Source organism: Dermochelys coriacea, chromosome 1, assembly GCF_009764565.3.
Source record: "Dermochelys coriacea isolate rDerCor1 chromosome 1, rDerCor1.pri.v4, whole genome shotgun sequence".
NCBI lineage: Eukaryota > Metazoa > Chordata > Testudines > Dermochelyidae > Dermochelys > Dermochelys coriacea.
In genome coordinates, this window is record NC_050068.2 from 148,092,267 (window position 1) to 148,119,596 (window position 27,330).

Below are 27,330 nucleotides of genomic sequence, written 5' to 3' on the forward strand. Positions count from 1 at the left end.
AGATGTGCCATGGACCCTCCACCTGCTCAGGGCGGGGCACAGGCCGGAATCTGCTCTTGACCCCCTCACCCTGGGCAAGTGGAGGGTCCGCAGCTCCCAGACCGCTCCAGCTTCTGGTTTGGCCGGGGTGGAGCCTCCGGCAGAAGAGAAAGGGCAGGAATGGGGGGCCCTCGCCTTCAGACCCCCCCACTTTTGGGCAGGCTCTGCCACCCTTGTTTCTGGTGATGAATTACCTGGTCTGTCTGCAGCAAATGAGGTTAATTTTTAATTGAAGATAATATTTTAATTCTTTTGGACAGGAGATGTTAGCTACTCCCATCCTCTGACGGGTTTGCTGAACCATAATAAGAGGTCATTTATAGTAAAGCTGAGGACCTGCTAGATGTAATCTGAAGAATACTAGTTCTAGAAGTAGATTACTGACAAATATTACTTATTTTATTGTAGCCTTGTGACCCTAACAGCATCCTCGTGCAAGAAGGCTACAGGCTCACTGGTACCTGATAATGAGTTTCAGCGAGGCAGACCAGTTCAACGTACCTCAACTCACTAATGTCATAACCCGTATGTAAAATATATCAATAGAAATATAACAACATACTGATTATTAGTATTATTGTGTACGTAAGTGGACAAATTCAAAATTACAAACCTATTGGAAATTATGGGCTCAAGTTATCCCAACCTAGACAAAAGAAATGTGATTCTGCCACCTTGAAGGTATTTCAAAGTAAATTAAGAGAAAATGGAAATGCTATTTACATGGATGGTAAACAAGACCATCAAGCCACCAAAAGGAAGAGATAACCACTCAGCATCACAGCAGTGGGAGGAGACTACAGGAAACAAATCAATTTTTATTTTAACAAATAAAAGCAGGGAAAGAAACCAGCATGAAACTTTCTTCACTAGGAGATTCCATGTCACCTTCCTTACAGCTTGAATGAACATTACTTTGATGGGGTGTAATCATTAGAAGAATCTATTTCAAAGGCTGACCTGACTATAAAAAAGAGATGCAAAGAATCCCAAGGAGTCTTTCACCTAAGAAGACAAAGGAACTGGCACTTTGGACTTTGTGGGAGATCCTAACCAGGGGGCAGTCAGCCATCTTGCTGGAAGTTAGATAGGTAAGGAAACTATCTTGAATAAAGACTATAGATTGTTTTGTTAAATCTCTAGAAAGCATTTTACACTTTTATTTGCTTATAATCATTTATAACCCTATCCTTTATACTCATTGAAAATCCTATCTCCTTTTGTTAATATACTTATTTTAATCAAACCAACTTCATGCTGTGTTGGATTTAAAGTGACTTAACACAAGTTAATGTGGCAAGCAGGTGGGTATCGTATCTTTAAAGGAAAAAAAATGAACCTTAATATCTTTCTGAATGATCCAGGAGAAGGCTGGACATTGCAGAGCACACAGTGTTGGGAAAATTCAGGATTGGAGGGTGTTGGGGTCAAATTGAGAGGTGTAACCAGAGCTGGTGTATATCAGAATGTGACTGGGGTGTAATAAGCAACTGCTGCTGGAATCAGTGTTGCTGAGTCAGAGCTGCTTAACACACAGACACTCAGTGCATAGAGGGAGGGATAGCTCAGTGGTTTGAGCATTGGCCTGCTAAACCCAGGATTGTGAGTTCAATCCTTGAGGGGGCCATTTAGGAGATCTGGGGCAAAAATTGGGGATTAGTCCCGCTTTGCGCATGGGGTTGGACTAGATGACCTCCTGAGGTCCCTTCCAACTTTGATATTCTAGGATTCTATGCTGACTGGAGCATCCAGAGAAGGGAACTACAGCAGCACAGAATTTTAAGGCACTCTGGGTTACAGGGTAAGTGATGACACATGCCCTCACTGATCTGAACTGCACCCTAGAACATGACAAGATTAAAAGATAACTTCTTAAGTGGGGCAATGAAAGTTTCTTTTTTCTAGTCTGTGTGTTTGTATGTGCACGCAAGTGTGTGTGTGTGTGTGTGTGTGCGCGCGCGCGTGTGTGTGAGAGAGAGAACAAGAGAAAGAAAGAGACTTTTAGATAATCATTTCTTGATTCTTCAATTAGGCATTCCATTGTCTCTCAAACCTCTAAAGCATTTGTTGGTGGGAGTCTGAGAAATGTGAGAGTTTTAGGGGTCAAACTATTTTCTCCAGGAATTTTTATGCATGTCAATTTTTTATAAGTGCATAAGTATTAAAAAGTTTTTCATGTAAGCAATTGCTGTAGTTAGAGGAATGTTATAATGAATGGAAGTAAGTTGTCCATGTGATTGTGAATGGGGAGCAGAAGTGTTCCATCAGAGAATGGCTCTATTAACATATCAGGCCCCTATGGGTTAGTTGCAGTAACCTCTTTCATAGATGATGCCAGACCTCTTTGTCAACAGAAGTCAAAAAATTCAACATCCCAGTATGTTGCTTTCAAATGGATGTCAATCTGCAAGGCAATAATTTCCATTTCTAATGCACCACTGTCCAAATGTAACTGTTCATTCCCTTTGGCTGCCAGTTCACTGATGTCATCCATCATGATAAGGGACAATAAAAGATAAACATTGCCAATGGCTTCAATTTCTCAAAGGTCTGCAAACTTTCTGGTAAATTCATAATGTAGATTTTTTTTAAATCATCCACACATGTGCACAAAACTCTTTAGTCTTCATCATGTCCCAGTGTACTCTCGTCAAACTTCTCCACAAATATTTCCATGAACAGGAAGTGCTGTAATGCTGTCTTTTCTGTTAGAGCTACCCACAAGCTCAATTTCTCTTTGAATACATTGCACCCAGGTGTATAATAACCTCTCTTTTCCCCTGCAGTTGTTGAGTGAGTTCATTGAGCTTTTTAGTAAGGTTAGTCACAGGAACAATCTAATGCACCTTTTCAGTAAGATCATGTTCATTTTTTTGATCCCAATAATATTTGGATCATGTTGAAGACTGAAAAACCTTTGGAAATCTCAACCCATCTTTTTAATATACTCAAAAGCCCATTAGGATTTTTGGATGTTACATAAAAAAGTCATCTGCAGAGGTTTGATCAAAGCAGCTTTGAAATGAACAGTGTTGAAGGCCTCAGGATTAAATTAACAGCATTTACTACTACTCATGTAACAGGTGTCAAGTCCATTACTTTTCATCGTAGAAATAATTAATGAAAAATGTTGAGGTAATTAAGAAAAGGCTGAAGGTTCTGCTGTTATATAAGCCAGTTTCATCAATATTGCTTTCTTTCTGACAATGTGTTTCTTTGACTGACTGTAAATATCTTCCCCTCTTGCTTTCATTGTCATCAGTGACAATGTTATCAAAATATTTTTCTTCATGACACTTTTGCCAACCATTCGTTTTCACATACTCTTCAAGAAAATGATACATAACGTGTTCTGTTTTCAAAAGTCCAGCTAAAATATTCATGATTACAGTTAGTTTACTTTAATCTTATACAAGAAGTTTTCCTCAGGTATCTGCTTTCTTCCCCATCTCAAAATGGTGAAGATCTATTGTAGGAAATTCAATCAATTAGCTCCTTTTCTTCACTTACTACCTGCTCTCTTCTTGACCGTTCATTGACTGAAGGGAAGAATAGTATGTACAGATACTACAGTGATGGGCAGCAATATAAAAGCCTAGAATAGATATCATAGGAAAGTTTACTGACTGAGTAGCAGCCTTGTCTTCTGCAGTCTGAGAAATGAAGATTTTTTGTATTTTTCCTCCTCACCATTAGAAACCTGGCAGTGATTGAGATCTTAAGATCTTCATCCAGGATGGTTTGCATCATACTCCCTCTTCTTCTGTTAGCAGGCTGCATTAGCACAGAGCAAGTCACTCTCGGCATCACCTCCTGTTGCCACAGAAACACCAGGAGGCACTGCAAAGAGAGACCTACACTGTAAGGCTTTCAGCCATGGTGGGTGGGCCAACAAAGAGCAAAACAGAACCCCCTTGGGATGAACGAGAATAAACTAAAAAGAAAAGCCAACCAGCAACAGCAGAGGGAAGTAAAAAGCAATGAGTGCAAGATGCTCCCTAAAACTTACTATGGTTTTTGTTTTCTACTAAACAACTAAAAATATTTTAACAAAAATGTAATTTTCAATAGACTTATTTTTTTCACAAGGGAAGAGAAAGGACTAACTTCTATTTCCATTAGCATTCTCTCTAAAATCATAGTAACTTAAGATAGGCTACCGTAACAGTGAGGAAAGAGAGAAATAATGCACCTGTCTTTAAAGTGAGAGAGGATGGGGGTGGGAATCTTTAAGACTCTGTAAGCAAAGTGTGAATGAATGCTCCCCTGACAGCTATCTGGGAGGGAGAGAAACTTTGGGTGTGTTTATGTAAATACAGTTTGCTCCTAGTCAGCTTAGATATTCAGCAGATAGAGTGGTGTCAAAGTAATCACTTTATTTCCAAATGCAGGGGTAGTGAAATGCTGTTACCAAAATGTTGTAATTATGTAGGAATACAGAGAAACAAGACTGTGCTTAATTTGTCCCAAATGAGGGGGGTCACCTTCAGTTGAAAGGACCTCATTAAGCCAGGGACTTGAACGCCAGATCCCTGTGAAAGTAAGAGGAGTGGGGACAGATGTTCCAGCTAGGAGGTGTGTTGACGCTCCCTAGGAGTCCCCAGACTGGTTTCACCTGTTCCTCCCCACTGTTCAAAGAAAGAGCTAAATAGGCTTCATTTGGAGCCTCTTTTGTTACTTTAAATGCTCAATCAGAGCTAGAATCACTTGAGATGGGGCAGTGTTTCTGCCCAGCTTGCAAAGAGCTGAAAATCACTAAGACTGATGTGCAGAGGTCACAGCAGAGAGGCAGGTGTCAGCAGAAGGTGACTGATGGTCAGCTGGTGAATGAGTGGCTCGTGAGGTGGTGAGCAGAGCAGAGCTGGTGGCCAGCAGGGTGGCTGGTGGAGAGGCGCAGTGAGCGGCCAGCAGGGCAGCTGGTGGAGAGGGGAGGCGGATGAGAGCCTGAGCAGTGGTTCAAGTAAGGTGCCTCCTTACCTCCACCCATGGTGGGAGATGCACTCTGCAGATGCACCTTTGAACACTGTGTCTGCACTGACCAAGGACAGCAACTGTGCATTGGGCGCAGAGAAGGGACAGGCACTAAAGGGACTTTTGGGTTGCTGGACTTATGAACCTGAGGGGAAAAGGACACTGCCCAACTTATTTAGGGGTGGGTCTTTTGCTCATGGTTTATGTTTATGAACCCTGTTTACGGTGTTTTCCATAATTAACGCCGATTACTTCTCTCCTTTTATTAAAAGTTTCTTTTCTACACTCAGATTCTGTACTTGAGAATGGGAAAGTATGGCCTCTCAGAGGTGCTCAGGCATAGTGTGTAATTTTCCCAGGTTACTGGGTGGGGGCTCGAGCTGGTTCTCTGTTGTATCCATGGAAAGGAACCCTTAGATATTGATTGCTTCACCTAGATTCATAGATTCATAGATACTAAGGTCAGAAGGGACCATTCTGATCATCTAGTCCGACCTCCTGCACAGCGCAGGCCACAGAATCTCACCCACCCACTCCTATGAAAAACCTCACCCATGTCTGAGCTATTGAAGTCCTTAAATCATAGTTCAAAGACTTCAAGGAGCAGAGAAGCCTCCCTCAAGTCAACCATGCCCCATGCTACAGAGGAAGGCGAAAAACCTCCAGGGCCTCTCCAATCTGCCCTGGAGGAAAATTCCTTCCCGACCCCAAATATGGCAATCAGCTAAACCCTGAGCATATGGGCAAGATTCACCAGCCAGATACCCAGGAAAGAATTTTCTATAGTAACTCAGATCCCATCCATCTAATATCCCATCTCAGGGGATTTGGCCTATTTACCCTGAATAATTAAAGATCAATTACTTACCAAAATCCCATTATCCCATCATACCATCTCCTCCATAAACTTATCGAGTAGAATCTTAAAGCCAGATAGATCTTTTGCCCCCACTGCTTCCCTTGGAAGGCTATTCCAAAACTTCACTCCTCTGATGGTTAAAAACCTTCGTCTGATTTCAAGTCTAAACTTCCTGGTGGCCAGTTTATACCCATTTGTTCTTGTGTCCACATTGGTGCTGAGCTGAAATAATTCCTCTCCCTCTCCTGTATTTATCCCTCTGATATATTTATAGAGAGCAATCATATCTCCCCTCAACCTTCTTTTAGTTAGGCTAAACAAGCCAAGCTCCTTAAGTCTCCTTTCATAAGACAAGTTTTCCATTCCTCGGATCATCCTAGTAGCCCTTCTCTGTACCTGCACAAGTTTGAATTCATCCTTTTTAAACATGGGAGACCAGAACTGCACACAGTATTCTAGGTGAGGTCTCACCAGTGCCTTGTATAACGGTACTAAAACCTCCTTATCCCTACTGGAAATGCCTCTCCTGATGCATCCCAAAACCGCATTAGCTTTTTTCACAGCCATATCACATTGGCAGCTCATAGTCATCCTATGATCAACCAATACTCCAAGGTCCTTCTCCTCTTCCGTTACTTCTAATTGATGCGTCCCCAACTTATAGCTAAAATTCTTGTTATTAATCCCTAAATGCATAACCTTACACTTCTCACTATTAAATTTCATCCTATTACTATTACTCCAGTTTACAAGGTCATCCAGATCCTCCTGTATAATATCCCGATCCTTCTCCGAATTGGCAATACCTCCCAGCTTTGTATCATCTGCAAACTTTATTAGCACACTCCCACTTTTTGTGCTAAGGTCAGTAATAAAAAGATTAAATAAGATTGGTCCCAAAACCGATCCCTGAGGAACTCCACTGGTAACCTCCCTCCAACCTGACAGTTCGCCTTTCAGTAGGACCCGTTGCAGTCTCCCCTTTAACCAATTCCTTATCCACCTTTTGATGTTCATATTGATCCCCATCTTCTCCAATTTAACTAATAATTCCCCATGTGGCACGGTATCAAACGCCTTACTGAAATCTAGGTAAATTAGATCCACTGCATTTCCTTTATCTAAAAAATCTGTTACTTTTTCAAAAAAGGAGATTAGGTTGGTTTGGCACGATCTACCTTTTGTAAAACCATGTTGTATTTTGTCCCATTTACCATTGACTTCAATGTCCTTAACTAATTTCTCCTTCAAAATTTTTTCCAGGACCTTGCATACTACAGATGTCAAACTAACTGGCCTGTAGTTACCCGGATCACTTTTTTTTCCTTTCTTAAAAATAGGAACTATATTAGCAATTCTCCAATCATTTGGTACTATTCCTGAGTTTACAGATTCATTAAAAATTCTTGCTAATGGGCTTGCAATTTCAGGTGCCAATTCCTTTAATATTCTTGGATGAAGATTATCTGGGCCCCCCGATTTAGTCCCATTAAGCTGTTTCAGTTTCGCTTCTACCTCTGATATGGTAATATCTACCTCTATATCCTCCTTCCCATTTGTCACGCTACCATTATCCCCAAGATCCTCTTTAGCCTTATTAAAGACAGAGGCAAAGTATTTGTTTAGATATTGGGCCATGCCTAGATTATCTTTAACCTCCACTCCATCCTCAATGTTAAGCGGCCCCACTTCTTCCTTCTTAGTTTTCTTCTTATTTATATGGCTATAGAACCTTTTACTATTGGTTTTAATTCCCTTTGCAAGGTCCAACTCTACTCGACTTTTAGCCTGTCTCACTTGATCCCTACATGTTCTGACCTCAATTAGGTAGCTTTCCTTGCTGATCCCTCCCATCTTCCACTCCCTGTATGCTTTCTGCTTCTTCTTAATCACCTCTCTAAGATGCTTGCTCATCCAGCTTGGTCTACAACTCCTTCCTATGAATTTTTTCCCCTTTCTTGGGATACAAGCTTCCGATAGCTTCTGCAGTTTTGATTTAAAGTAATCCCAGGCCTCCTCTACCTTTAGATCCATAAGTTCTTCAGTCCAATCCACTTCCCTAACTAATTTCCTTAATTTTTGAAAGTCAGCCCTTTTGAAATCAAAAACCCTAGTTGCAGATTTATTTTTGTTAATCCTTCCATTTAGTTTGAACTGAATTAGCTCATGATCACTTGAGCCAAGATTGTCCCCTACAACCATTTCTTCTATGAGGTCCTTGCTACTCACCAAAATTAAATCTAAAATGGCATCCCCTCTAGTCGGTTCAGCAACTACTTGATGAAGGAATCCATCAGCTATCGCATCTAGGAAAATCTGAGCCCTATTATTATTACTAGCACTGGTCCTCCAGTCTATATCTGGGAAGTTAAAGTCTCCCATGATTACGCAGTTTCCATTAGTATTTACTTTATTAAAGACATTAAAAAGGGCTCTATCCATATCCAAATTAGATCCCGGAGGTCTATAGCACACCCCAAGCATTATCGTAGGAGAGGCTTTACTAGTTTTCTTCCCCAATGTAATTTTTGCCCAGACAGACTCTGTCTTATCCATTGCATCGCTTCTTATTTCTTTACATTCTACCTCATCATTGATATACAATGCTACTCCACCCCCTTTACCTTTGTTTCTGTCTTTCCTAAAGAGCACATACCCTTCAATACCTGTAGTCCAGTCATGACTACTATTCCACCATGTTTCTGTTATCCCTATGATATCTGGTTTCACTTCCTGCACCAGTAGCTCTAATTCCTCCATTTTGTTACCTAGACTCCTCGCATTGGTGTACAAACATCTTAATTTTTGCTGTTTGGCCTCGCTCACATTTTGTACCCTATTAGGCACAGTCATTCTACATCCAGTATAACCTATTAGACTAGTATCCACACCGCCCTCACTCCTTATATACATTCTCCTACCCACGGCTGTATCCATTCTTACTTCATCTTCTTCCCTCTCAATGCTAAAATCTGGCGTGGAGATTTTCTGGACATCTCCCATCCATCTCCCCCCAATTCCTAGTTTAAAGCTCTCTTTATCAGTTGTGCCAGCCTCGATCCTAGAAGTCTATTTCCTTCCCTACTGAGATGAAGTCCATCCCGAGAGAACTGACCTCTGTCCGTGAATGCCTCCCAGTGGTCATACATCCCAAAGCCCTCCTTATAGCACCACTGCCTAAGCCATCTGTTGACAGTCATAATCTTGTCAGACCTTTGTTGCCCTTCTCTAGGAACAGGAAGGATCCCGCTAAAGATCACCTGAGCCTCAATTTCCTTTAGCGTCTTCCCCAGCCTAGCATAGTCTCCCTTAATACTTTCCAGCGAGAATCTAGCCGTATCATTTGTTCCCACATGAAGGATAATTAGGGGATTCTTTCCCGCTCCCTTTAGGATCCTTTTCAACTTCAGGTCTACATCCCGTATCTTAGCACCCGGAAGACAGCACACCCTTCTATTCTCAGGATCAGCTCTAGTTACAGGCCTGTCTATTCTTCTCAATAAAGAGTCCCCGATCACATAGACCTGCCTTTTCCTGGTGACAGTGCTATTCTCCAGTCTCTCCCCTATTCCCTCTGGCTGCAAGTTCTTTCCATTCCTATTTTCCCTTATAATCCTCTTCAACCCATCCTGTATCCTCCTGGGGCTCATATTTGGTGTAGTCTCCCTTGACTCTTCCCCTTTTTCTATAGGGCTAGCCTCTCTTCTCTTCTTCCTTACCCTTCCACCTGGCAGAAGGGTTACAACTGTAACTCTGGCTGCCATCCAAAGTCTATTAGTGAGTAGTATTAACTGCATCTTTGAAGAAATGTGCTTCTGGTGGTTTGGGACTCTAGGAGAAGCCCCTTGTCTCCGAGGATGTAACAACACATGCCTGGAGTCAGAATCCACGACACTACCCATCTTCTAGAATTATAAAATGTTGTCATTGTCACATTTCCTGGAAATGGCTTGATTTACATGAAGAAGAAAAGTAGGTCAAATCCTATAATAGGTTTTCAATTTAACTTTCTGTATTTTAGATGAAAAACATAAACACAGCCTTTCTGGACTGGAAGTTTCTCCACATGGATCAGGTATATCATTTCAACTTGTTTTTTGGACCAGGAGTAAGCAAGTCTGAAATTATGCATAAATGCAAATGGGGTTTCACTGATATTCTGATCAAGTCTGTATAACACCATAGCCTGAGTTTCAAGAGGATTATCAAAATGAGCCTTGCACATCTTCTGGCTCTCCCCAACCTGAAAGAGAAATTAAATACAAGAAAGAAAAGCTACAAAGCCCATTTTATTGAGAACAAGAAAAGAAAAATGAGTCCAGACACAGATTAGGTAAATACTGACTGTCCTGTGAAAGAGTGCTGCTACCATTGCTCTCTCTTGTTTCATCTACCCTGATGCTTATGTTCAAAACCACCTATTAACAGGTTAAAAAAAAAGAAGAGTTATGGATCCAACACTATATTAACTGCAAATTGGTGAGGTAGCTTACTTTTTATAATTCATTTTAAATATATTACAATAAAAGCTCTGTCAAGTAACTTTTAAGGGTTTGACGTAAGCAACTAGATTCTGAAAAATCAAGTAAAAGTCAACACTCCATTTGTCAACTACATTGTCATATCTGTGTATTACAGAAAATGTATTCTCAATATACTGAGACCCCTGTAACAGGCTGGCTTAAATATAATGTGGAAGCCTTCTTTTTGTTGATTTAAATCAAACTTTTGTAATTGAAACATATGTGTGTATGTAATGTTTATTCTCTTAGATTATACAGAAATAAATCCATGCATTACAGCATTCTATAGAATCAGAGACCAAGCTAGAAATTCTGAGAATCACAGAGATTTACGTCCATAAACTTCCTTATGTTTTTATTCATGCAGTTTGAAGGCATAGTGTCAGCTTTTTATCCAGGTTCTTTTCATTACTTCTCCCTGTTGGTGTTGCAGCACATGCTGTGACATCTCCAAAGATTCCTCAAGCTGTATGCAGAGAGTAAATTGAATCTGAAAGCTTTATTGGACAAGTTTGTCTTTCAACTTGTGTCTGATGTCAGCTGTATTGAAAAATAAAACTTCTAATGAAGCTGGGTCTTCATCTTGAAAAATCTCCAATCAAATGGTAACAGATTCAGTTTTGTGCCATACCACTATTTGTTAAATGTGGCACATGCAATGAAAAGGGGGGGGGGGAAAGACTTCTTCAAGGAAAAGGAAACCATCAGATGGAATAATCAGATAACTTCTTCTCTTTGGGCTGTGATTTGCTCAGATATCACAAATTAAGCAGCATCAGTCATTATTTGGAATGGGAGATCTCCAAGGAAGACAAGATGCTGCAGAAAGTGGTGCTGGTGATTCTATATGTAGAATTCTTTCTTGCAAATTTACCAATGCCCTAAATACTGTTCAGAAGAAATGTACTGTTAGAGGTGATTTTTGTCTTGTGTACAAGATGTAAAACTAAGGTCCTGAGAACTTGTCATATTAGATGGACCCAGTAGCCATTATAACTTCCTATCCTCACCTGCTGAAATCTTGTACAGTATAGCTATGCAACATTAAATAACTACCATGTTCCATCCATATGATGTATGTTGTGTATGATGTATTTTTGTTATAGAGGGAGTCTCGTAGGGCACTCTGTACATAAGATTATGTCACGTCTTTCATTATGACCCCATGAATTCATATGCTTCTAAATTTCTGGGAAATTCCTCTTTGGGAATATTTGTTTTTCTATGCTCAGTCTCGGCCAGATGTGGATTTTTGAAAGCTAATGAGCAAACTCCTATCACCCAGATACATATATATTTAATATTTTATTCCTATATTGGACTTGTACCTTGCTATTTAAATGCATCTTTTGATACATTAATTTAATTCAGGAAATGTATACTGTCACAGTTTAGAGCAATTATGTCTGTATTCCTCTTCCCTGGTCCAGCAAGGGAACCCTCTCGAGGCTCTAAAGCAGTCAGTCACCTGCTCTGGGTGAAGCCCCATGCCTCTCCCTCTCCCGAGCAGGGTATTTCCAGGCTACAAAGTCCCCTCACTGCACTGTGTTATTCCCTAGAAGACAGGCTGCCTAAGGAGGCCTGCGTTGCATCTCTCTGCGGAGAAGGTACACAGTGTAATTACCACAGTTAAGTTACAACACAGCAGACACGTTTATTCTTAAAATGGAAGCTTTACAAAGAAAATATATTAAATACATCAAAAACAATAAAAGAACCTTCACATAGGGTAATCAGCTTATCAGAGATCACTCCATCATTGTTTGGTGATTAGTTCTTCAAACCCCACAGGAGTGTTTTCCTGTGGTCACAAGTTCATAACAGCTTCAGCTCAGAACCAGCAACCAAGTCCTATGGGACCTCAGTGGGCCACAGACCCAATCCTTCCCTCTTGCGCTACAGGTCCTGGATCAGAAAGGAGGCTCTAAAGTCAGTTTTAACTCAGGTATTTAACCAAAAATCCTTTCTTTGTCTGTTGGTTCCTGGAGAATCCAGTCTGAACCAGTGTAAGTGACCCTTTCTCTAAGTTGTGGTAGCTCTCTGAATCTATTACAACCTGAGTGAATTTGCTTAATCATCCTCCACCATTCTTAGTTCCTGGATGGCTGGAAATATATACAATTTCTCAGTAGTACATAAACATTTGCTTTTTTAATATAATGAACTCATAAAATATGTAAACCTAATCCAATAAGGTTTAATTTAATTCAATAAGTTTGTCCAGAAGATTGTCATATCTGTCACACATACAATAAAATACACAAGGTTTATAATACTGAGAATTGCACATTACTCTAAGAAACTTAATTTCAAATTACATTAATGGATGTCTTCATATGTACATGTATAGGATCCAGGCAGGGAGAGGCCAACAGCAAACTAACAGGCAAATATGTCCCCGCTAAGATGACCTCCAAACTGGCTCTGTCCAACAGGCAAGCATCCTCCCTTTCCCTGAGGTGCCAGGTCAGGGGCGGAGTCACTTCAGTCAATTTATAAGGCACATATCACAGAGCCTTGAATCAGAGCAAACAAACTGTCAGAAAAACAAAGTCTCTAGGGCCTGCAACCTGAAGCAGCCAAAATGGCTAATGGTCTCCCCTCCTCAATTTCCTTTTTCTGTTTGTATAACTCAGACTTAAGGTAGAGCAGGGCCTCTCGCTTGTACCCAGGCTGTTTTGGCTGCAAGTGCCAGACTATCCCTGGAAGATGTAGTACACCCCTTCAGAGTATGTGTTTTATACGTTTATAAAATATGTGTTTGCACGAACACAGTGTGTATTGTATACACAGTGACTGTTTCAGAAGGCAACAGCCATGGAACACCACTAAAGAGAAAACTAATTTCTAATATTTTGTATCTTGATAAAGCTGGAATGTTTATTTTGTATTTTTCTGTGGTTCCTGGAGACAATCCATACTGAATAGTAAATGAGTCAACTATATATTTAACAAGAAAAATAAAAAAGAATAGAAAATTTGACATACAGGCAATGCATTATTATAATTATTGTTAATTTGTATTATTATAACACATAAAAGCCCTAGTCACGGACCAGGACCCTATTGTGCTAAATGCTGTACACACACAGAACACCAACATTTGTGATGCAGTAACCCTAACTTTTGCATTCTTTAAACATTATTATTTTAGCTATTTAACCTTACTGTTGCATTGAATTTATTCATTTTTCCATTTAGTTTTCTATATTAAAAAAAAGAATGGAAGGAATAAAAATGAGAAAAAAGGAACCCTCCCATGAGTCCACATGTTTGGAGGCACATGTACCTCCTTAATTTCTATTAAGCCCAATACAATACGTCTATAGATTTCACACACTTCTAACTGTACCAATAACACATGGGATATACCTCATCCAGTGCACAAAATGCCTCCAATATCAACTATGCACGTAAAACAAGACAATCACTACACTCTCAAATGAACTCACACAATATCACTTCATCTGTGGGCAAACACTTTTCACAAAACAATGACTCCATAGCTGAACTCTCAGTCCTCCTTCTCAAAGAAAACCTGCACACCTTCAAAAGACAAGTGTGGGAGCTTAAATTCATATCTACATTAAACATCACGGGTCTTAAGCCACGCCGCTCCCCGCAGTCCGCATTGGCCTGGAACGGTGAGCTGCAGCCAGTGAGAACGGCGATCAGCCAAATCTGCGGATGCTGCAGGTAAACAAACCATCCCGGCCCACCAGCGAATTTCCCTGACAGGCCGCATGCCAAAGGTTGCCGATCCCTGCCTTATATAACATACTAACACTTATACAAATGTAGCACTTTTCAATGAATGTATTAATGTGTATAAAAATATTATTGAAATTTTGTATTAGGATGTGTTAATGTGTATAAAGATATTGAAATTTGTCTCCATGGTGCATTAGCACACTACAAAACCACTGAAACTGCATTTTCCCTCTCGATTTATAATATTTTTCATATTACTGGCTATGTAAGGCACAGAGGTGTGTGGTTAACGATGTTCATATAATTTCATGTTCCAACTATTAATGGATAGTGAGCACAATTTGCCTATTGAATCATCTTCCCTGGGAAGTCAAGTTTAGCTGAGGTTTCTGACATACCCTTCAGCTAAGTACATTTTCCTACCTGGAAAAGTAGTCTTCTGTTCATTACGCCTGAAGGCATACTGGCCCAGTGGGATATTAGCAACCTTTGTAGTACCTTCTCTGTGTCCAAGAAACATTTACACACATACCCACAGAAATAATTATAAACCTAATTCTATCCTGTTTCCTACCCCCACCACATCATCTTTCAAGGAGAGATACATAAAATGGTAAGTTTACTGAGGGCCCCCTGGCAAAAGCCCTGTAACTAGACGAGACAGAGTGACACTTGACAGGTAGCAAGGCCAGTTATTTGTTCTCTGCTCTGACATACAGATGTGAACTACATTAAATTCTGGCTGTCACACAAGTCTCTACAGAATATAATAATCAACAAGTACTGCCACTGCTTCACATAGTCCTTTTCAAACCACAGTGGAGTGCCATCATTAATTTTGGGCTCCACTTTTATATTCATCTAGTTTTCTGGGTGATTAAGGCCACTTCATACAGTAGTGGTTAACATTCTGTGCTACAGTGAATATATTCTTGGGGGTTTTTTTTCCTCTGAAGGTCAGTTTTCATATGTCAGTTTTTCTTTGTTTCATCTGAAGATGTGTGAAATCCTGAACCCACTAATTCAATAGAAAACTCCCACTGACCTCTACAGGGCTAGGATTATCATGCCTGGTGTTTTATACTAGTTGAAACTGTGTGGAACTATCAATACATTTTGCAGATTTTTTAATTATTAGTATGCAGTATACAGGAAGATCATAAGGATGGGTACTAGGTTCAAAAGATATATGTTTACCCAACTACACATGCAAGAGAACTGTGTTTGGAAATTGGGTTTAAACAGAGTTTTGATAAATTGGAATCTAATTTTGTTTAAAGAGCCAGTGTGGATGAGCCCAGCACAGTAAAAATTGTAGCACAGGTAGTGTCTAAAGAAAGGTGTTTTAAAAATGGTTCTAATGCAGTTTTGCCCAATTTATTCAGAATCATATTTTAATATGGTCTTAAAATACAGTTTCCTCATAAACATAGATACAGAGTAAGAGAAGTCCTAAGAAGTAAAATGAGGTCAGAAGGTAGGCAGTCTGTGAGGGTGGAACCAAAATAGCTGGCTGCAGTTACTGAGCAGCTGTACCATTATGCTGGATAAAAGTACAGTTCAGTTCTTGATCAACCGAGAGCCCTCCAAAGCACAGGTTTTCATGAAACTGACTGCGGGCTGGATTTATTGAAAACTTAGAGAGTTTATTAGTTGTAATAATATAGTACATGAGAAACATGGCTTTGATTCTCAACATTTTTCAGAAGTAAGTACAGAACAAGAAGTTTTATGAACATGTGCCGTTTTCTGTCTTTACTGAAAAGAGCACCTTTAGGATGAGCTTCACCCATGTTTTCTTTGTGAATTCAAAGGACTTGCTAAATGGCAATGAACAGCTAACCTGAATTTTTATGTGAAATAGACAAATGGTAGCTAAAACTGATATTACAATTAAAATGGTGGCATTACAATATATAATCTCAAATAAGTGCTATTGGCACTGGAAACAAACTCAATCTTAGTTCTTGCCCAATCCTTTAGAAAAGCCCAATACCTTCATTTTATGTATTTATGTTTTCATCTCCTTAAACTGAGAAGTGCTGGTTATTCACATTATACATCTGCAAGTAAGGAACATGTATAATTTTGCAATTCTGAGGTTGAAGATAATGAGTTAGTATAGGGATCTATACTTCTGTGACATCTCCTCTTTCTTTTCTTGTTCTTTTCATTACCATTGTAACAACAAATTTACAACTCATAAAAGAAATTAATCTGATATAACCAGCTGAATGCAAAACCTGACACAGCAAATTTCGTGGCCCAGCATGGCAAAAAAATAAAATAAAATGTTTACACAACATATTCAGTTCTGCAGTGTCATTAAATGAGATTCGTTGGCTTGTCTCACAACTCTCTACAAAATCAATGTAAGGCACTTTCCTTGTGTTACAGAATCATTTTTAAACCATTAGTGGTGTTTACTTCTTATAATGAAATTGGAAAGTTTGTCACCAGAGCCCTGACTGAATTAGGTGACAATCCTGAATTAGTAAATTTCTAAGTGTCATGAAAGAGATGTCTGCATTGTTTGAACTGATATACCAATGACCATGTTCTGGTGGAGCCAGGACTGTCTCTTGATCTTACTAGGTTCAATCCTGAAAAATCAAGCGGATGTTTTTTGTTCTCTTTAGAAGATGGAGTTGTTTACTTTCCTGAACATCAGACTTTTCTGCTTTGGTATTCTAGAGAATCATGGCTACTGCTAGAGGTCATGGGTTTCTCTACTATCTGCGTTTGATACACATTATCCACAAAAAAAGTCTAGTGTAAAAAGAATACTTAGCAAATAAATAAAACAAACAAAACATGTAGATAACAATTCAGATCTTCCTTCGTCTGACTACACCATGCATCACTGCATACTCCTCTTTACCAGTCTATGACCCTGAAAGCATTAAAAGCATTTCCAGGACAATGAAATTGAAATTTCCAAAGTCACCCTAATTCCTAGAATGCTTGTAAAAAGTAATATTTTAAAAAGCCAACTATAAGCCAGGATTTGTTAACTTAGCAGCTGGGACACATTATACAATATGAAAACAAACCTGAGAAAAATGAACCAAACTCAAAACCAGCACGTCTCTTGTTTATACCACACCGCCTAGTGTCCAAATCCCTTGGGGTCAGCTTTAAAAATCTCGGCATTAATTTTCACAATATATTTCTATTTTTTTGCATTTGTAAACCCATTTAAAATGTATCAATACTGAAGCACTTACGGAAACCAGAAGGGATAAGTCCAGGCGCTCCTGAAGCTGGCTTTCCCTTTAGTGCTTGAATTAAATGGTTTACTGCCGTCCAGTCAGTACTCAAGTCTTCCAATTTTCTCTAGAAGAGGAAAGTATGCATATTATTCATTTGGTAAATATTTTTGAAATATATGCCACATGAAAGAACACGAGATGTCTGCAGCACTGTTACTTTAAAAGAGTGAGAGGTCCTTTCCCACAACACGTTTGCTTATATTTCATGTTCAGACATAGTATCTCTATCATTGCATGTACAGAGTTTTTCCATATTGTAGAACTGCCCAACACCACAAATCTAGAAACAGGAACTACTTTGTATTAACAGGAGGGACAATAACTCATCATACCCAGACAAGGGTGAGAAAGGAAAAATAGCTCCTTAACCTTCTTGAAGAGGACAGACCAATGTAATATGTACTTGTGTGTTTTATTAGCAGGAATTTGGGATGGTCATCATTTTGCTAATGAAGCCACAAGTGAGTTATTTAGGTCATCCTAAACAAAAGCCAATAAGACTTTCATACTTCGTGACACCATGTCTTGTTCTGAACATTACACATATACTGAAGGGTATGATAAGTGTTTTAGACTAGCATAATATTACGTTCTGTGTGCACAATGTTGAAAGCTGAGGGCTATATTGTGACGGTAAGTCCAAAACTAAGCAAGAAGGCATAAACTGCATCACTACTGGAATAGCTCAGGGAGGCATTTTAACTGAGACAGTGCTCTGCTAACAATTCCTACTCTGCTTCCTTCCTGCTCTGGGGAGGGGAAGATGGTTCTGATGGCAGGACTGGAGAGAAAAACATAGTTATTTGTTGCTGGCCTGTATCAAAATCAAATGACACCACTTACATTTTGGCTCTGCAGTACTGACCAGAAAGTAAGGAAGCTGGACCCAAGACTCCACCCCTTCTCTGCTCACTCCCTGCCTACACATTGCAAGGAGCAGTAAATAAGTATATCGCACCCACTCCTTCCGAGTGCCCAGCCTCAAGCTTCAGGTAGACCATGCATGGGTGCTGGGACCATTCTTATTTCCCCTTACTTCCCTGCATAGACACATAGTCCAAGTCATTATCTAACCCTGAATGATGAATGGTTCGTAATAAGCAAAATGATTTAGCTACCTTGAGTCAAACTATACGGGGCTCAACAGGAGAAAGAAAAAAATAGAATACCTTTAAAAAATCCCAATGTTTCTAAAAATGACTTAAAACATTTTCCTATACTTGAAAATTATCCAACTTCAGAATCTAATTTCTCAGTACTTCCCAAGCTAGAAACAATTGATTTTGCTCAATTGAAAAGGAGAGCTCTAACTTGGTAGAGTTGCATGACACTGACCCTTAAACATATTACCCATTGAGGCCGGACTATTGCCTGTTCTGCACCTGGGCCAGCGTTGCTGTTGTTATTGTTCTAGTTATGGGGATAGGAGAGGAAATTCCACAGAGGAATAGATGATAACATCTTTGTTTCTGACCAATTATTTTTATTATTATTATTTAATTGTAGTTGTTTAAACTGCTCAAAGTTTGGAATATTTGAAGTTAAGTCCTGGTGGATATGGATTCATGAATAGAAAGCAGATGACATAATCAAAGATGCATGATAAATGCAGTTTACCACAATACTGTTATTTTATCACATGGCTATCACTATCATATATGTGCCATGTTTCTGTGTGAGCGGATTTATACACACACACACACACACTTTTTCCACATGGCCAATAGCTCCAGTCCATTCAATAGGTTTTAACCCGAGACATTTATCCCAGAATTGAAGCTGAGGAAAAGACAGCTACTCTAATAATTATTCATAAAATAATAGGAGAGAGGTCTTAAACAAAAGTTTAAAAGATTACACAACTAAGACCTAGTCTGTTTTAATAATGTGGTGAGAGTTATATTTTTCTTGTGTGTCGTACTGGTCCTGCCAAATAAAAATCTCACTTTTGTAATTGCTTTGCTCACTCATTCACATAAACAGGGGCCACAGATTTGTTCCTGACTATAATACAATGCAGAAAGCGCTTGTCATGGACCCTAGGAAAGGTAATGTGTAAGACACAGTAGAACATGAAAGGGAGTATTTATCACTAAATTCTTCAAAGAGAATTACATTTTAATCTACTTCTGCATCTGCAGTAAATGAGAATGATTGTTGTAAAATGTTCACTCATTTAAAAGGATCAAATTTGTGAAGGTGAATGCAAAATGCTGTAACAATAGCCCTACAGTTTTAAGGACAACTTAGGTTAGCAAGAAATATTATTTTTTTTTTAATTTAGGCACACTTCAGTTTAAGTTAGGCAATGTTCAAATGAATCTCTGTGGAAGCATTTGGATATATGTATCAAGATACAAATATTAAGAGAGAGGTAATGCATAATATACAATAGCCCTGAGCACAAGACTGAGAGAAAGGAGACGTAGTTCTAATCATGACTCTGACACTGACTCTTTCCGTGGCCTTAAGTAGGTAACTTCTTTTCTCTCCTTTGTGTGTGTGTGTGTCTCAATTTTCCTATGTGTAATGTTAGCGTATTAAATACTTATGTTAAATCAGGGTGCTTGGTAGATGGAAGGACTACTGTATGAAAAGTGCATTGCAGTTTAGAGTACTATATAGGTACCTGATTCAATAGGAACTGATAGCATGCACTCAGAGTGTTGTGTCTGCGTGCTGTCAATCACCAGATTGGGGCCATTATATATAGTTATCGTTACAACATTCAAAAAAACCTCAAAACCCCTGAGCTACATTATTTTATAAAAACGGCTCCAAAACTATAAAAACTATATCATAACAGTGAGTGCTTTGGACTACTAATGTAGCATGATAATATTTTTTTTTTAAAGGGATCACATTTTCTATCCTATTCTCTACCATGCCCATTACCATATATTCAAGGGTCTTCATAAATCAATGCTACAAAGCAACAAGACCAGTCTGCCTAAAGTGAACTCATTCTCTCCAGATTACCATGCAAAATGGTTTTCCCACCCTAGCCCTCAACATTAAGGAAGTTTCTAGAATTATTGGAATAACATAACTTTTCGCACTTTCCTCAAAGAAATATATAACATGGAATGTGGAGATGGCACTAAACGGTCACTCAAACGTTTACTGACACAGCTAAGAAATAAGATGTGTACCTTATTATCATCATCAAGCAACATTTATATAATACCATAGGTCTAAGGAAGTGCTTTCTATTTCTCTTTACAGAGAAAAAAATAACTTTCCTGACTACATTTTCGGTGTCACACATGGCAGTTGTTGAAACACATGCTTAATTAAATACTGGTAAACAAATATGTTATAAGTGTCTTACCTGGACAAAGAGGCCATTGGTGATTCACTGCTCAGCTATTCTTACCAGGCCTGATATACTCACTACTTCCCTAACACATTGTTGTCATAATCTGTATCTAAAAGATGTCATGGAAGGTATCACACACAAAGTGGTAAAACAATGGTCCTGAAAGTCACTGTGGGATGAATGTACAGGGTATGTACAAAATTATAAATATGTGCTAGAATTATGTTCTTCAAATATGTTTGGCAAGCAGTGCCTACACCCAGTCTGCCCTAGACAAAGAAATGTGTATTTGCTTCTCTGACCAGCCTGGGCACCAGGCAGAGACAATGAAGCACATTTATAGGCAAGGTAAACAAAGCCATCAGGGGAGCAAGTGGAGAAAGACGATCACTTAACAGTCTCCATGGGCGATGGAGACTTCACCTCCTGGAAGCCTTCCTGCCTCTTACATCAAGGTCAATGAACACTGGGAAACTACAAGTGTGTGTTTGGGGGTGGGAGGGAATACCATGGGGAAATAGTTTTACTTTGTGTAATGACCCATCCAATCCCAGTCTCTATTCAAGCCTAAGTTAATAGTATCCAGTTTGCAAATTAATTCCAAATTCAGCAGTCTCTCGTTGGAATCTGTTTTTGAAGTTTTGCTGTTGAAGAATAGCCACTTTTAGCTCTGTAATCGAGTGACCAGAGAGATTGAAGTGTTCTCCGACTGGTTTTTGAATGTTATAATTCTTGACGTCTGATTTGTGTCCATTTATTCTTTTACGTAGAGACTGTCCAGTTTGACCAATGTACATGGCAGAGAGGCATTGCTGGCACATGATGGCATATATCACATTGGTAAATGTGCAGGTGAACGAGCCTCTGATAGTGTGGCTGATGTGATTAGGCCCTATGATGGTGTCCCACCATCAACCTCAGCCTGGACCAGTTCACACAAGAGATCCATTTCCTGGACACTACGGTGCTAATAAGCGATGGTCACGTAAACACCACCCTATACCGGAAACCTACTGACTGCTATTCCTACCTACATGACTCCAGCTTTCACCCAGATCACACCAAACGATTTATTGTCTACAGCCAAGCTCTATGATACAACCGCATTTGCTCCAACCCCTCAGACAGAGACAAACACCTACAAGATCTCTATCAAGCATTCTTACAACTACAATACCCACCTGCTGAAGTGAAGAAACAGATTGAGAGAGCCAGAAGAGTACCCAGAGGTCACCTACTACAGGACAGGCCCAACAAAGAAAATAACAGAACGCCACTAGCCATTACCTTCAGCCCCCAACTAAAACCTCTCCAACGCATCATCAAGGATCTACAACCTATCCTGAAGGATGACCCATCACTCTCACAGATCTTGGGAGACAGGCCAGTCCTTGCTTACAGACAGCCCCCCAACCTGAAGCAAATATTCACCAGCAACCAGACACCACACAACAGAACCACTAACCCAGGAACCTATCCTTGCAACAAAGCCCGTTGCCAACTCTGTCCACATATCTATTCAGGGGACACCATCATAGGGCCTAATCACATCAGCCACACTATCAGAGGCTCATTCACCTGCACATCTACCAATGTGATATATGCCATCATGTGCCAGCAATGCCCCTCTGCCATGTACATTGGTCAAACTGGACAGTCTCTACGTAAAAAGAATAAATGGACACAAATCAGACGTCAAGAATTATAACATTCAAAAATGAGTCGGAGAACACTTCAATCTCTCTGGTCACTCGATTACAGACCTAAGAGTGGCTACTCTTCAACAGAAAAACTTCAAAAACAGACTCCAACGAGAAACTGCTGAATTGGAATTAATTTACAAACTGGATACTATTAACTTAGGCTTGAATAGAGACTGGGAGTGGATGGGTCATTACACAAAGTAAAACTATTTCCCCATGTTATTCCCCCCTCCACCCACCGTTCCTCAGACGTTCTTGTCAACTGCTGGAAATGGCCCACCTTGATTATCACCACTAAAGGTTTTCTTCCTCCCTTCTTCCCCCCCACCCCCCGTCCTGCTGGTAATTTCTCATCTGAAGTGATCACTCTCCTTACAGTGTGTATGATAAAACCCATTGTTTCATGTTCTCTCTGTGTGTATATATATCTCCCCACTGTATTTTCCACGGAATGCATCCGATGAAGTGAGCTGTAGCTCACGAAAGCTTATGCTCAAATAAATTTATTAGTCTCTAAGGTGCCACAAGTACTCCTTTTCTTTTTGCGAATAAGACTAACACGGCTGCTACTCTGAAACCTGTTCTTTGAACAAGAAACTCTAGTTTGTTAAATCGGGTTTTAGTCTTAGAAGCATATTTTTACTTTTGTTTCTTTGTAACCCTTTCTATTGTTATTCCTTGTATTTGGTATCACTTAAACCTATTGCTTCTTGTTTAATAAACCTGCTTTACTTTAACTATAAACCAATTCACTGCTTTAATTAAAATAGGGTGCTTGTTAACCCCATTTAAGGTAATAAGCTGCTGGTTATTGTCTTTTTAAGGGAGCAGCAAACTTAACTTCTGTGAGTGTTCAGAGAGAGGGCTAGATACTGCAGAGAGAGGTATCTGAGGTACTCCGGAGTAGGGGTTCACTGACTTTTTTCAGAGTAGCAGCTGTGTTAGTCTGTATTCGCAAAAAAGAAAAGGAGTACTTGTGGCACCTTAGAGACTAACAAATTTATTTGAGTATAAGCTTTCATGAGCTACAGCTCACTTCATCGGATGCATTTGGTGGAAATGCATTCACTGACTGTTACTTGCTAGGCAAGGTGGGGAATGGCAAGAGTTTGCTGGGAATAGAAAACTCTGGAAGAGTTTGCTGGGAGAGAAAACAAGCTGGTGTGTTAGGGAGCTGAAGCATAGCTTAGCAGCAACAAACTCTTAATTACTGAGGCGGAGAGGGATAGCACAGTAACTCACCATCTTGGGAACTCCAACAGATGGTGTCACTTACTGAATCAAAAGTCAATCCTCATTCGAGGACACCTAAAGCATGATCCTTATACGCATTACAGTTTATATACAATGCTCTATTATCGTGAATTCATGCAAAGAAAAGAGGCAAGCACTGTGGTAATAGGAGATTTCAATTGTCCATCTTATCAAAGAATTGCTCATTAGGGACTGACAGACAAGAATTTGAAAGATAGGCTATCTAAATGATCAAATCTACATTCGTTAGACTATCATTTTGAAGTCAGTTAGACATTGATGAAGATTCCTTGGTAATATACAAACACTGATTCTGGCAATGGTGTTTGTTTGAAAAGGTAAGTAGGTTTAATCTAGGTAGTTAAAAAAAATAAAAACAACTGGAAGAATAAAACATCTCTGGCTGTGAGTGACTGTAACTGAAAATGACTAATGATGCTGTCATTTTGCAACACTTATCTGATGAAATGATGGCTGGCAGATTGTTATTGCCTCGTCTTCAGCAATTATTTTATGTCAGTGGGAGGGGGAAATAAACTTTCAGGCAAATGTAGGAAGCAATGTAGGCATTTATCTTTTTTATTATTAAATTGGGAAAGAAAGCCCTTTTAGATATACAAAGCTTGAAGTACGTGTGAAGCAACTGGGTTGTCGCTTTTGAAACTGACAAAACAAAATGATGGGAAAGGTCACTTACATTTCAGTATTTAGCTACTATATTGTGTTAGTTTCTCTTCACCATAGGGATAACCTTTAACATACATTTCAAACAGGATATAAGAGAGAGATTATACTTCCTATTCTCGGGCAATTCATGCCATACAATTCTCCACTTCCATTGTAGTTTAGATGAGAGAGAAATGTAATACAGATATCTTGAACAAATTATTTTTCAGCTGAAAAAAATGCTGTAAAATTCCAGACTCATTTAACTTAAATGAGAGGAGAGGCACATGTGAATTGCATCAAACATAGGGGTGGAGTCCCCTCTGCTGTGCCTGTCCAAACCAGAATACCACATGTTAATATTAATCCTGTTTACACTTTAAGTGCATTGATATTTAACAAAGATATTTACATTTCAAAAAGTAGTTTTAGTCCTAACTTATTACAGGTGTGCTTGGCAGTACCGTCTATTATTAAAGTTGCCTGACTTTAGAAGACTCTCTTTTCAGTTGCTTATAACTTTGCCAAATATTAACCACTTGATCTGAGATTCTCCACATCAAGTGTCTACCTCAGGCTGAACTGTTTGGGAACATTTCAGCCAAAATTGTTCATTTACCTCCAATAAATTGGAAGTATGTTGGTTTGCCCATGTTAAAACATTCTTCAGACCTTTCCTCTGAAATATTCTAGTGCCTCCCAGTCTTTGGGGCAGAGACTTAAAAAAGGCAGGGAGTATGATTTTTATCATCCCAGACTAAAGTAGAGGGCTCTTTGGAAAAATTAGTAGGTTGTCATTCAATTAAAGACTATATCATAATGCATTTGCACTAGGGGGACAAAGTAAGGCGGCACAGGCAACCTGAACTATCACATTTTCTAACTTCTCAGTGCCTTATTTTGCAACCTTCATAATGTTCTCTTAACATAGTTTTTTGTGTGTGCAATTTAATCTAAAGCAAGAGATATAAAGTTATTACAATTTGAACTGCACCTTTGCTGCAGAGAAAGAAATTGTTGCATTAGCTATAAAGACTTTCTTGGGACTTACAAACAGTGATTGGTACTGGAATTTACTCAGTAAGAACCACCACAAAGAGGCCATTCAATATAAATGGGTGAAAGCCTAGGAAAACTACATCAAAAAAGCAATTTCACATTCTGACATTATATGTTCACATTTCTATTACTCACTGTATACCAGATAGTCACTGAGACAGAAATTAACTTCACAGGTTGGTCAATTAACTGAATGGCAGTGTAATGAAAAAAGTGAAATGCAATTAGAGGTGGATCAGAAGTGAAATTCCCTACACTCCACAAATAGTTATTAACTTACAAGTATTTCACACAGGCACATTGTATATTGTCATCCTCAAAATTACTGCTTAAGAGACACTATTGTTTTCAATTACACAACAGTACCTGGCATTCACCACATCTAATACAGTAATTTAATTCCATTAAAAATATCTCTAGGAATTCTACTACTGGAATCAGTTTGGCCATCTCTAAATAACATGGATAGACTAAGCATGCTTCTTGGACATACCAAATATTTGTTTCACAAACTAACACAGACTAAAAGCTACAGCAGCACACATTTGTAAGTCTATTGCTAGTGGTGCTCACATCTTACTCATTGAGATGTGACATAAGGTCTTCTAAGATTATAACTGCAGTCAGGCTAAATGTGTAAATGCAATAATCACAGTGAGACCTTTGTTCCATCATCCACTCTGTGCAGAGGGGACATGTGCTTACTCCCAATAATAATAGCTCCCCTCTGAAGCCAAGAAAATTCAACAACAGTCTAAAGCTTTGTGACTCCTCACTATCATCAGGGCACTAGCTTAAAATCACCTTGAATTCACCTTTTGGGGTATTTTCTAAAGGTTTCCAATTTAACTATTAAAGAATATTGATTGTTTTAATAAAAGCTGGAATACCAACAAAGAAAGAAGCTCTCAAAGGTTTCTTTGGAGAAAAAGAAAAGAAGATGGCCAAAAATATTATTAAATAAAAATATATTCATTTTTAAAGTGGAGGTAAAGGTAGAATTTAAAAGTGACTTAAGGAAGATTTTATAAATAGTAGGAAAATAAACTGCAAATATATTTCACAGGAATCAAGCACAAGCTGCAGAACAAATAGGGAAGTATGTAACCTTACAAGAATATAAGTCACAATAACTTTGTTTGCAAGGACAAACAGTTTTGGTATAACAACATTATTGACCTGTGCTGTTTTGAAGAAGCTTTAAATACGAGAATGAGTCTTGCTATCTCTCAGCCCTCCAAGGGACAATTACAGTAGAAATTTGGACTGACCATTAAGCCACTGTTAGATGCTCTTAAGAACATTTAATCACAGTGTCCACTGATAATCTGTCAGATACAAAAATATAAGTAATACAACACACATGGAATAGCTTGTGTCACAAGATTGTGCTTTATGGCTATGTATGATAATGTTTGAGTGGTGGCTTCCATCCCCCTTTGATCCTCCAATCCAAAGATAGCTGGACTGTCATGGGGAGGATGCTGGTGGCCTGCTCTATCCAGTCGGTAGAGACAATTATCCTTATGCATCAGTACCCTATTGATATCATCTTTAATCTGATACCAATACTGAGAAAAGCAATTTGAGAATGAGCTCCCACAAGACATCAGTCAGCCTTTCCTAACAAAATACCCTCTCCTCCAAACAAGAACAAAACACATGATATTTCAAAGGCAATTCTGCCTGCGCTTTGCCAGAGGCCAGCAGAAGAGGAGTTGTTTCAGTTGGCCTCATCCTCCTCCCTTATTGTAGGAAAAATCTAGAAGACGGGATCCTCTCTGGCCTGCCTCTTGTTCCCTCTACAAAAAATAAAAGCTTTTTCCACAGAAGGTCTGTAAGCCTCATTTGGAATAGAATGGTCTATGTTACGTTTTTAAGATGAACTACTTTTTTGACTAGGTGGGTGAACACCAGTGCAGAAAGGAATACTTAGTATCACCATGCATAGATA

The 27,330-nt window shown here is 39.2% G+C and overlaps 1 protein-coding gene across 10 annotated transcripts in view; it reads right to left on the bottom strand.

Annotated features, from left to right (window-relative positions):
- The window catches only part of DMD (dystrophin), a 1,935,994-nt gene that overhangs the window by 582,464 nt on the left and 1,326,200 nt on the right, over positions 1–27,330 (bottom strand). For all 10 annotated transcript variants that reach the window (XM_043505382.1, XM_043505371.1, XM_043505378.1 and 7 more), the window contains one exon: positions 17,331–17,439. In XM_043505382.1, the coding sequence (XP_043361317.1) occupies positions 17,331–17,439 (109 nt within the window). The remainder of the gene's footprint in view (positions 1–17,330; positions 17,440–27,330) is intronic.